At 39.0% G+C, this 13,036-nt stretch overlaps 1 protein-coding gene across 2 annotated transcripts in view; it reads right to left on the reverse strand.

The window, feature by feature from the left end:
- The window catches only part of LOC121191154 (glucocorticoid receptor), a 63,117-nt gene that overhangs the window by 17,870 nt on the left and 32,211 nt on the right, over positions 1 to 13,036 (reverse strand). Inside the window, exons 3-4 of one of the 2 annotated variants that reach the window (XM_041052251.1) lie at positions 4,735 to 4,904; positions 3,152 to 3,178 (exon numbers count right to left, since the gene is read on the reverse strand). In XM_041052251.1, coding sequence (XP_040908185.1) covers positions 3,152 to 3,178; positions 4,735 to 4,904 — 197 coding nt within the window. The remainder of the gene's footprint in view (positions 1 to 3,151; positions 3,179 to 4,734; positions 4,905 to 13,036) is intronic. The other variant, XM_041052252.1, reaches the window with a different exon arrangement.

Genomic DNA, 13,036 nt, shown 5'->3' on the forward strand with positions numbered 1-13,036 from the left:
TTTTATGATGAAGGAAAAGAGTGAAAGATGCATCCATGCGGAAGATCAATTTGTGCTTTTTCATTGTTTATGGGACCCAGTTTTGTGGTCCCTTCACCAAATTACTATGTATATCTTTATGCACAGGTCAGAGCTCCAAATTTTTTCAATGTAAGTGGCCTTCCTATAACTACAGGTTTGTGACTCTCAGAGTAGTGCAGGCATTGTTAAGAAATGTACCCACTGTTCATATTTGACAGGCTGTCCATACATTGTATAAATTTTGCTTTCAGACCTCAGCAACACTGGCCTGTGTAGTTTTAGTAACAGTGAGTCAGTTCACATTTAACTTCCTTCATCGTGCAGTGATTTACATAAATTTGCCCTTCTCCTATACACTCACTAGCAAGTGACCACTGAGTCTAATATAGCAGCCTAAATACAAGTACTACGAGCACCTGCAAACATTGAATCTGGGACATCAAGCAAATGATTAGCTCAGCTTAATGATGCTTCAGAACAGCAGCGCCCTATGTTGATGGAAGCTGAAGCTAAAATTCTGCAATCAAGGTGGAGCAAAGAGGTGTCTGTATATGTACTGCACTTTAACATAACACTGACACTGAGATTCATAGTAAGGAGAAATGTAACAAAACAATGCTGTTAGTCATTTAATGCCCAATTCACACTTCCAAAAATTATATTTATATTAGAGGCAAAGGCAATGTTTCTCTAGACATCTGTTGAAAGAGCAAATCACCTTTTGAAACTCAAGAAAAATCATATTCTACACAGAGTAGAAATTAATATGCAGGGTTGGTGGTGAGACGACAAGATAGCAGCCTGGGGGGTGCCAGTTGCAGCCAACACTGATATCACAGGAAGACATTGCAAACAAAGGCGTAAACAACCATCTGTGGTGTCAGAAGTGCCAGCTGATTCCCACTGATATCCTCTCCCCCTTATCCTGCCCTGATCCGTTAACAAGGACCTAGCAGCATCCATCAGCACTGGCTGGTGAAGCCACTGGCCGAGTTTGAGGCTAATACCAGCATGTTGGGCTGCAACAGTGCAGTGGTTAGCACTATCGATATAACAACAAGGAGGTCCGGAGTCTGACCAGGGTCTTTCAATTCAGCAATAAATAATAGTTACTTAATCTGACCTAAATGCCAATTAAAAAGCAGGCAACTACTTGTGAATGTAGCTATAACCAGCAAATGTTTGATATTTAACCAAAAATAACCAACAATTAACCAAAAAAAAATTACAGTCTGATGATGTGAAAACCACTTAAACTTTCAGTTCTCATAAATACACATGTAAAAGTGATTATAACCTAAAAAAAATGTTACAGTTTGTTTATGTGCTCCTTTGGGATCTCATTTATATCATCTGACTTGCAGGTAATTCAAGGTCTTACAACCCATTTAAATCATATGAAAAAAAAAGGTTTCTATCATTGCAAACAATCAAAAAACATTTCCCCCAACTACATTTTTTTCTGCCATGCAGCAATCACAAAAAAAAAAACATAACTGCTCTAAGGGGGGTTCAAATTGAGCTATGGAAACCAATAATGGCAGGTCTATATGGAAATTCAGATTTGCAGATCATTCGAGGCTAATTAATATATATTTTTTCTTATTCATTTAAAAAAGGTCTTTGAAATAAACAAAACAGTCTTATTAAGAGTTATAGACTTGTGAGTGTGCAGTTAAAGTCAATTGTGCAGAAGCAGAGGAAGTGTTTATATTGATGACACTATATTTACTTACCAGCAAAACCTAATATTTATGATCTTAGACTCAAGTGTACTCACTTATTTATTCAAGATAGCTTTGTTATATAAGGCTGTTGAAGGTGCTTAATCTGTGTCAGACATTCAGTGCCCACCATTTATTGTTCCACATCAATAGCCATTAGCCATCCATTTTGTGTCTTTTTTTTCTAGTCACTCCATTTTCTGAAGTTCTGCAACAACTGAAGCCATTGACTTACTGCTTCAATGTTATGTTGAACATGCACTTGGTAAACTAATCATAAATTTGCAAACTCTAACTGTCCACTAAAAAACATGCATCTCCAAATTTGAAGATTTTGACTTTTTCAAATAAAATGAATTAAAGGTACAAAATGCAAGCTCTGGAAATCAACCTAGCACTAGCAGCGGAGCAAACCACTCCACTGCTCTCTCCCTCCCCTCTCTCTCGTTGCTCTGTTATGCTCCGCCCAGCCTTTCACCTACATCCTCGCTGTGTTTGCTGTCTCAGCTAATTCAGGAATTGGGAGCTTGCTTGAGTCTGAGTCACAGAAGCCTTTGACAACACCTTTCCTAAGATATGCCTTGGAGTGTATGTAAACAATTTAAACATTCTAAAAAAGTTATATATTCTAACTTTAAATAATGCTTGATAAAATTCTGAGATGTTTTGTGCTAAACAAATGATTTGAAAACCGAAAGAATTACCTGAAAAATGCATAGTCACAAAGTTGAAAACAGGTCTGCTGTTTTTAGCTTATAAAAAGTTGACATTTTGGAGTGGTTTTCACAGCATGTGATCTTATGTCACTACAATTAGTGCTTGAAATTCAAATCAGATGTTCAGTCCAGCAGGATGGTATTAGTAGTTACAAAGTTCCCTTGGGATGCCTGATATGGTGGACTTCATTCAATTCTCAACTTAGCATGTCTGTCACCTAAACACAGACCAGGACATGGTCTTAATACAATTATCAGCATAAACAATGAAACACAGAGTAAATTAAACACATGAACGGCACAAGAGAAAAAAAAACTGGGGGGTGATTTCTGACATCAGGTATCAGGAGGTTAATGTGGGTCAAGTGCAAAAGAATAGACCTAATTAGTGACAGGGCGTGATTGCAATTACTGGCTCTACCACCTGTGAGGATGATGAGGTGGAGCATTCCAAGCAGAAACTGAAGAGCAGAAATCACTCTCAGGCAATTTATGCTGATTTGATTACCAAATCAGAACATTGGCATGCATTAACAGATAGTTGGGAGAAGGGGCCATACATGTGTCTAGGCAGACTGATCATACTTTAGGCAAATCAGAGGTGATAACTGTGCCATCATCATCATCAACATGATCATCATCATAATTACAATTATTATTATTGTTATTATTAAAAGTGCATTTATTTACCATCTGTGTTTTGTCGTGCTCTCCATCCTTCACCATAGAGACAACAACCGGAGAATGGAGAGGGGGGAGAAAAACAAGAATAAGAGATCTCAGTGCTACTGTCGGCAGCTCTTTTCAAAACAAAACGTACACGTAAACTACTCGTTTGAGTGCTTGGCATTTACGCCAGCACCACAGAATAATGATATGATAGATAACAGTTGGCAATGATACAACTCTACAAATTAACCGTAGAAGCGCATGTCAAATGTTTATATTTATAATTTTACAGTTTCTATATTATTGTTTTTGTGTATTTTCTGAAGGAATAGTAGCCTCAAAGAAATGTCTTATTGTATGAGAGAAACTAAAAATGTCTCCAAAGTTCACGTTATTAACCACCAGCCAGGGTTTAGTGCTGAACTACTGCACAGGTCAAACAATCCATGTTCACACACACCTTCAGAGTAACACTTTCTCTACAGTAAGTTTGGTCGCTAACTGTATTATTTCACTAACAATGTTAGTTATAGATAAAGAGGGAACAGACAGATAAAGACAGCGAATGTAGGAACTGAATGAAAGACAAAGGATAGCTTGTCGGTCTTCTAATTGGGACATGAAAAACAAAAAAGATTAGTGTGGGTCAATTCTGTGCATTTAGTATCACTGTTGGGTCAATTATAAATGGGCTGGTTTAGTTACTGTTCATTACCTGTGCACTGCTGATGAATGTCTATACAATAATCCATAACAGAGATGCAGAGGGCCATGGAATGCATGACAGAGCCTTTAACACAAATTACTTTCTGTAATTTGTGTCTTGACACAAAAGTCTTGACACACAAACTTCTTTCCAGAGACAAGAACTGAATATCGTATTACAAGGTATCAAATTATTGGGAAGTAAAGCAGAAGTGTGTGTGGCTGTGTTACAAGAGTAATATAATACTAGCACTATAAGGCAGCACTATGTTAAATGGAAGCGTATCATGGGAGTGATATTTAGTATTATAGGCTTTTCCTCTCAGATTTTTTGTTATCAATCAAAATTATTTGTAAGTCATCTCTGTTTTCGAACAGGACAAACAGGAAAGGCAAGAGAAGAGGACGTGGTGACATGCAAGGTCAGCACTACGATTCAAACTCACAAAAGTGCAACTACATAATGTGTGTCTAATAAAGCTCAACAAAAGCCCTAATATTCTACTCTGACCTTGAATTAAGAGACATAATTTAATTTTCTGCAGCCTAAGAAAAGAGAAAAACCAGACTTGTTTCATTCTTGTGCAAGAGCTGCTAGAGCTGACCTTACGTAATTCAGATGAATGTGAATCTTTAGAACAAAATATAATGGATGTTAACCCTTGCTAATAGGTGCACGTGTACAAGGTTGTACAATTCCGATTATAAACTGTAAATGTAGCCACAATCCACCATTTCTAAAGGAAAGAGGTTTAAATGAAAACACATTTTTTTGTTTACATACTTCTTAAACTTTGTCCCCACAAAGATTTGTATAACTACTGTCATCATAGTGTGTCATGTCTGAGTGAGGGAGTGATTGAGGGAGGAGGTGCAAGTGAAGTGTAAGTGAAACCAACCTTCGACAGCCCTCTTGAAGAACACTTTGCAGCTGCCACAGGTTACAACGCCATAATGACATCCTGAGGCCTCATCCGAACACACCAAACAGATCTTATGGGTCTGTCCGCTGGGCTTGGATTGGCCTGGAACCGCAGAACTGCTGGTCTCTCCTGTTCTGGTAGACGAGCTGAAATGCATACAGAGAGAAACAAGAGAGAAAATAGATGAAGATGGACGATCCGCATGTAAATATGAAGACATTTATTGCAAATTACAAAGACAAGGTGCAGAGGGTTGGTTTATGGGTACTGACAGTGTCAATGGCATGTTGTGAAGGCATCAGGAGACATTAAAACTGTTTGGACACATGCAGTCGCCTAAGGAAAATATCTAAACTGAAAACTGACTGTGCTGCATAGAATAATGACGATATTACTTCCAAAATGAAATGAATGTTCTCACAAGAAAAAAAATGGTTCCAAACACTTCAAACAAAAAAGTGAATTTCTAAGAGAGTGCCGGTGAGTTTTATGGATATGGATAAAATCAAGTTTTGTCTTGGTGCTGTAGTTTTGTCTGTGATCACAAAGTAAATGTTAAAATTGCAAAGGTTTCAATTTCTTATAGCAACTGCTGCATTGGATGCCGATTTGACATAGAATATGCAAAGTGACCCCCAGGAACACGCTTCATTTTTTCAGACCCATTAAAGAAATGTTGAATGAGAGATTGTATTGAGTTACAGAGGCTTTTGAGAGAAGGGACTGGCTCTCTGTGCCAGAACCACCAGGCTGAGGAACAGTTTCTTCCCGGAAGCTGTGAGACTGACAAATTTTACTGAGCAATTGCTGCTGTTATTACTTTTACTCCATATCAGGACATTACTGCAGTTTGAGACTGATAAATTTTCCATTTTAAGACTGAAAATTCTGCAATCTCACTGAGCAATTGCTGCATCTCAGTCAGCAATTTGCTGCTGATTACTACGGGCATTGCTGCAACTTCTTTATCTTCTTTATAGATTTTTACAGTCTCATTTATATTCACATTTACACACACACACACACACACATATATATATATTTTATATTTATTTATTTATTTTTTACTTTGTTTACTTGTTTTTATTATTGCTATTACCTCAACTGCTTCTCAGTACCTTATTTGTTTCCCTGTCAGTTATGTACAACACTTTCTGGAATGACAATAAAAACATCCTTATCTTTCTAAGCTAAACCCAGTGAATCACTATCACTGGTGACAGCTCCTCTGCGCAGTAACTAAACTCTGTAAATCTCACTCCCACTTTCATACATGCACAGCAGCCCTGAACTTTTCGAGACATCACCCGGAGGAACTGAAAGCAAATGTCCGAAACAGCTGGACCGGACAGTAAACTGATTTTACTCTGCCAACTGTGGAGTATAAAGTCCGTGTAATGTTCGACTGAGCTGATGTGTGAATAGAGTAGGTCATTGTTTGGGGAATTCACAGCGAACAAGTGGGCGAGTTGATGATGTTTCTATCTTGCCTCCTGCACGCTCTACCCAGGCGCCACCCCTTGCCTAAACTAAACGGAGTATTTCCAGTAGGTGAGGACGTGTCTCACGCGGACGATTTCCTGTTGTGTGCTAGATGTGTGAAAGGGCAACACTGTCTTGAGGTCAGATGAGAAAACGGCTCAAGTCTCCAGTTGTGTTACAATGCAAATTAAAGTCTTGTTTAGAGCTCTTGAGAAACTCTGTGAACACACAGAGCTGTCATTATCCCCAACTGTCTGTAATTAGACTTAAAAAGAAACTGAGACACCTGAACTGCAGTGAGGAGCTTAACTAAGCACCAACACCAATTTGTCAAATGTATTGCCGGCAAAGTGCCAACATGTCGACTGAAGGTATGTTAGGGGCGTGTTGTGGCCAAATAGACTCCAGACTAGAGTTAGCCTAACACAGCTGCATAAACCATGACAGGAATTTGATAGTATTAAAAGGGCTTAAAATTTTTCTCCTTTGTTTGTTTTAGTAGCACACTAGTTGGAATGCATGTAGGTATTATGTAACACAGTTGGCTTGCTAAGCTTGATAATGACTTTACATTCAGGCCTATAGTTATCTTAGCCCTGGTACTGATGCTCTATTCAACTAATGCTCCAAGGGCTGTTTCTACCCATGTCCTTCCCATGGTTTCCAAGCTACAGAGCCATGTTTCCAAGATAGGAGTAGAGTGTGAAGAGAGTACATAAACGAAACTTGTTATTGTCCATCACACAGACCAGGAGCCACCCCCACCTTTCTCCTCAAACAAGCACGACCTAACTTCACAGTGGCTGGTGCCTCATGGTCACTGGAAAGACAACACTTGCTTATATAAATTGGACTGCAACCAAGGAGAGTAGAGGTGGTGGATCTTGGAAGACATCCAGCCAAAAACATTAGCCGTAGCTTAATAGGGAGCTAGCCAAGATCATTCCCAACACATGCAGTCAGGTTTGGCAGTCATCTAAAAAAAAAAAATACAATCACACTGTTTTGCAGATGGCATGAGCACAGTGGGAAGGGAGAGCAGGGAGCTTGTTCCCAGAGTCTGGAAGAAAGAGCGTGACCCTCACAGTGGTGACAGACAGATAAAGTGCAACTTAAACTAGAAAGATCTTCCCCTTTGCAATCAAAAATAAAATCATGTTTTATCAATTGTTGTTAGGTTATCTTTCTTTTCTTTTAGAAAAAAAATTACAGTATGGCACTGAAACAACACTTGAAAGAGGAGTGGCTGACTTAACCTCAGACCTACAAGGTTACTTGACAAGCAAATAAATGACTAGGTATGGCTCATTCTGAAACTTATAAAACCCACAACCTGTAACTGTCTGCTAGAGGTGCAGCAATAAGCGTCAACAAGAGTCCTATATACAAACCAAAATATGTACTTAACAGTCATTTTCGCTTCATTGTGCAACTAATTTTTCAACACTGGCTCTCTGCAAATTTTGGCAGATGCTTTCTAATATGTACCGCTCTTCACTTTGGATCGTCAGTCTGGTAGTAGTAGGGTATTTATAGAAACTGTCCTCTTTTAACCTCTGTTATGAGGAGTATGGTGTCTGGTTATGTGCTCATCTTTCTGGCTCTCTCATTACTTGTCAACTTAATGCAGCTATGGTTGGATTTGAGTGAAGATGCTGTGAACACTAATTATCAGGTAGTGCTTGACCTATGATGGCTCTCTCAGGACTCCTCAGACACTGGAGGAAAAAAAAACAGAGAGTGTAGCGGGTGATCACATGACACAACCACCAAACACCCACGCGAAGCAAATGTAGGCATTTACATGGTATTTGCTTTTACAATCAAAAGTTTTTCAGATGGTTAAGAGTTTTTATTAGTTTGTCAGTAACAACTGTACTGTAACACCTGAACTAAAATATTTTGTTTTCTCTTGCTTATTTTTTTCTTCTTTGTTGATAATTTTATTACTATTTTTTGTATTTTAATGTGCTAAAAATGTTACACGATGTATGACTTAAAATGCTGGTCGTGTAAAACGACCACAGGGTGGTGTCTGAATTAAACATTTATAACCCCCCACCCCCCAACCTATGCCCACACCCCCCGCCCCCAACTCACATGCTCCTCCTATCTCTCAGCCAACAAGCGTGGCTCAGAGCCATGCAGGGCAGATTCAAGCCTCATTAGGAATGCCTCTATTCCGGACTGGAGTGCAATAAACATGTGCTCTTACTGAGTCGCTCACACATACACGCAGCACGTCTGAAACAAGCGGACTGTGATGAACATACAAAAAGAAAAAGTCAGGTACACGTATGCAGAAAGCAGTCACGTAATAATCCAGCAAACACACCCACGCACACACAATCTCCAATACTTTCAGGAGGGACTTGAGCAAAAGATATGAATAAACACAAACAAAGTAGGTTGCAGTTCACTGCCCTTTGCTGCTCTATCTCCGCCCACATTGCCCCTAGCATGTGTGAACACACAAAAGCTGCATGTGTGTGTGTGTGTGTGTATTCCTGCACAGAAGCAGTTGTACCACTCAAGCACCTGGTCTTAAAAAGGCAAATGTAACAAAAATCTGAGCAGGCCAGACAGTGTTAATGCTCTGAGGCATGCTGCCACTCACTTCCCTCACTATTTTACTTCTGCCTACCAACATGTTTTTTTTCCTGCGTGTGAACACATGCTAACAATATGTGTTAATGCTAAGAGACGGCCCACAAATAGTGGAGGGAACAAGACATTTAATTAAGGGTCTGTGTTAAGAATGCACAATCCTTTCATCTCTACACAAACAATGTATTTCCACAGTGTACAATGTACAAAAGAAAAATAAATTTTGACCTCTTTCAACTCAGTTTTGAATTAAACAGTGGTTTCCTTTGTGTATTTTATTCCACTGATAATAAGTAATTCAATAATTTGGATAATGATTTTAATTAAAATCATGATAATGCCAACTGGCTTTAAATTATGTCAGAATAAAATTAAACCAGAACATATACCATATAACTTATAAATAAATGTGTTCGACATTTTCATAATGTCATAAAATGACATGAGTAGGCGTTGGAAAAGACAGATCAGCACTAATGACACTCCACAACAAACAGTCTCCAAAGGGGGAGGACTGTCTGAACTGGGCTGACCTGCTATGTCACTGGGGAACTGTATTCCAGTGACTACAGTGGGAACCGATGTGAGCATAATTTTTCCATTAAGATCAAAGCTTTTTTAGGCTAATGTGTGGGAGCAGAAAATATGAGATGGGCAGTGGGAGAGAGAGAAGTGGTTTCTGTCAGCAGAGAGATGTAGAATATAACAGAATCTAACAGTCACAGTGCTGAGGCTTGACACAGATATAGAAACTGATTGACTTGGCCAAACACATTATGATAGACATTTGAGAAAACTGTATGCAATGTAAGCACAAGTGTCGTTTCATACTCACTTTTAATAATAAATTACATATCACTATTCAGTAATGGAGCTGTTCCCTTTGATAAAATAAACATACATTTCTATGGGAACTATATCTAAAACAACAGAATAATGTTAATTTAGGTTTGTAACACTTCTGATGGCAAACACAGCTGTTGTATGGGTGCCAGTCTATTGTTTGTGGTTTTAATGCTCACTTCCTTTTAATTCCAGAATGTGCTGAGAAAGCCTGATTTTTGCTGAAGTGCATTCATGTAGGTTTCTGCAAATTATTTATTTCCATATTTTTCATTATGGCATCCTTGGCACATAATGAACCCTTTGAATCCATTATGAAAGCTCTGCCTACTCTATGATAGTGAGTGGGTTCTCTGAAAGCCTGTCCATTAGTGATAGGGCTGGCTATCGGCACTGATCTATCAATCTGATTTGATTTCGATTCACAAATCGATTCAACAATCAATTTGATTAAATCTGATTACATCAGATAAACACCAATGTTGCGTAAAGTGCTTCACTGATTTTACCCTGGGGACTTGGATTTCTTTTGCATTCAACAAGTGAGCAACTCTTGTTCCCTTGAATGTAAAACTGTGTAAAAAAGAGCACATAATAGGCTAAACTGTGAACACATTTCGCAGCTATACAACTGTGGAACTGAATTAAAATGATTACAACATGGCACTTTTTTATTTTTTTGGACTGCATGTACAAAACAGCTGAGCCAGAATAATATACAGCTATACATTGACTGTTAGTAGCAAATCCTTCAAGTAGCACAGACAGGGCAGAAACCGAAAGTCTGCTCACTAATTCATCTGCACTGTATGTGCCTGACCTCAGACTGATATTTGCAGACAACTTGTTAGCTAGTGTTAGCACCCAAGCAGAATAAAGTAGAACCCACACACTGTTCAGTCGACTTCCACAGCTTCACATCTCGTAGCCTGAGATAATATCTCATCGACAAACGGTCTGTGTTTTGTTTTTCAGCCTATCCCTCCGGGAGATCCGATCTCTCCCTCTCTCTTTGTCACAAGATAGCCAGAGTCAGCTAACCTTCCTGAGTCATTATAGTTTACAGTTTACGTGACTCAAGGTAACTCGAGGTGGCTCATGGATCCGCTATCATCTACATTATTTTTTCACTTAATGTGTGCATGAAATAACTCGATTTCCGCAAAGTTGACATTTTCCATTTCATACGGCTCTAACTGAACCACTTAAAAAGTAACCAAAAAGCACAAAAACATTTAATGCAGACAAACATGTTTACTGAGAAAAAAAACGAAATGAGAAGAATCATCTTGGGATTTTAAGATAAAATCGATAAAAAAATCGTGATTAACTGGCAAATCAGTTTTTGGGTTTTTTTTATTTTTTTTTTTTTATCCAGCCCTACTGCTGGAGACATTCAAAAGGCAGAAAAATGTGTTCTGCAAACCCATCTTAGGGGTACACATGCTCAGTGTGTAGACTGGGATGATATTAGACTGTGAGCTTATTTGATTCAGTCAGGATACAAAACTGGCAAGAAAACTTACCACCATTCATTTCAGTGGTAATAGTTGTGCTCCTCTCACAAGAGATGCCATTCTGTTTTATTAATGAATCTTTCGCAATAGCTTATGCATAGCTTATCCAGTTTCCCAGAATCCAAGGTGATGTCTCCAAATATCTTGTTTTGGATGACCAACAGTCTAAGATCCAAAGATATTCAGTTTGCAGAGGGCAAACAGAAAACAGAGAGCCCTCACATTTGAGCTGCTAGAACAAACAAATAATTGGCAATTTGACATGAATATATGTTTCAGATGTACTGTAACAGCAGTTAGGTTTAAGAGAACAAACTCTTTGAAGCACATTTGGTGGTCTTTTTTTTTTACACAAATAAGCCGTGTGTGGTCCCAGGACAATAAGCAGGAATTAGTCTTTGCTATTTTGCACAGTATTTCATTATTATTGTATGTAAGTCTGCATTAAAAATATGAACTGCTGTCTTTATAAAATGTCACTTGGTAATACTGTACAGTCCTAAATGCATGCATCATCATCCCATTTTGTAAAAAAAAAAAAAAAAAAAAAAAAAAATCAGTTCTCTCTGTCTTTCGAATCATTATTGTGCAATTTCATTTTGTTTTACTGTACTTTTCTCTTCCTGCCTTTCCCTGCTCTCACTTCCTCTTTCAATCACATCTGTCTATCTCACTAACAACTCTCTTTCTCTCGTTCTCTCTCATCACTTATTCCCCTTCTTCCTCCTTCCTCTTCCCCTCTCCCCATCTCATCTGCCAAGGTTATATAATATTTGTATTACTGCTGCTGGGGCAGACTACCCCCCCCCCCCCCCCGCCTCACTCAGTCTCTCAGCCAATCCAGTGTAACTACATAGAAGAGGTCAGGCAAGTCATGGGATTATCCAACTCACCTACCCGGAGACAAGCATGCACAGCGCATGTGTGTGTTTTCTGTGTGGACACACTTGCATGCGTGCATGTTTTTGTGTGTGTTGATTTGGTCCTTGATTTACTGAGCGCAGCCTTTGATTGCTAGAGAGGAACACAGTTATAAAGCTACCCTTGTTTTACAAATCGTCATGTGATTGTGTGATGGCTCCGTCCTTTCTTCTCTCTTTTTCTCTCGCCTAAACTCCACACACCAACCCACCCCCTCCTCACATCTGAGTGTCTACATCTCCTACACACTGCTGTCACTTCAATCATCATTTCATAGCATCAGCCTAGTCTTTCTTTTTCCCCTCAACATAACTTCAACTGTTTCAGTTGTTTCCTCCCATGATGAAGACACTGAGGCAAGACTCACTGGGAAAAAGACAGAACTGGCTGTATATTCAAATTCTGCGTTTACCTGACTAAGTCATTGCGGCCATGCGATTTATGACTGTTGCCTGTCAGAACCAAAGGTGGAAGAAGTGTTACTGAAGGGCTGCAAATCCTGTTCATGAGGAGGTCAGGGAGGATGCATGAGTCAACTAATCGTATGACTTGGGCAGTGGAAATTGCTGTTCACATCCATCTTCTATCAAGATCAAGCACTCATACCAATGGTTTCCTGTAACCATGACCGTGATCTTTCTCTAACCTGAAGCTTGTTTTGTGCTTCAATATATTCACACCTTAAGCGTAACAATAGCAGATCAAAAAACAGCTGGTAAACTGACAATAAAAGTTGTCGTGCCAACAGGATCACCAGATCTGAATGTGCTCATATGGGTCAATTTGCAAGGAAATGAAGGGTGTTATTACATTGTAGTCTAGAGAAGATGGTGGTTGAGGCAGTAAAATTCCTCCATCCTATTTTGTTTGCCTACGATCACTTCAATTTCATTCCAGATTGCCCACAA

The sequence above is a fragment of the Toxotes jaculatrix genome, chromosome 12 (assembly GCF_017976425.1).
Source record: "Toxotes jaculatrix isolate fToxJac2 chromosome 12, fToxJac2.pri, whole genome shotgun sequence".
In the NCBI taxonomy this organism is placed as follows: domain Eukaryota; kingdom Metazoa; phylum Chordata; class Actinopteri; family Toxotidae; genus Toxotes; species Toxotes jaculatrix.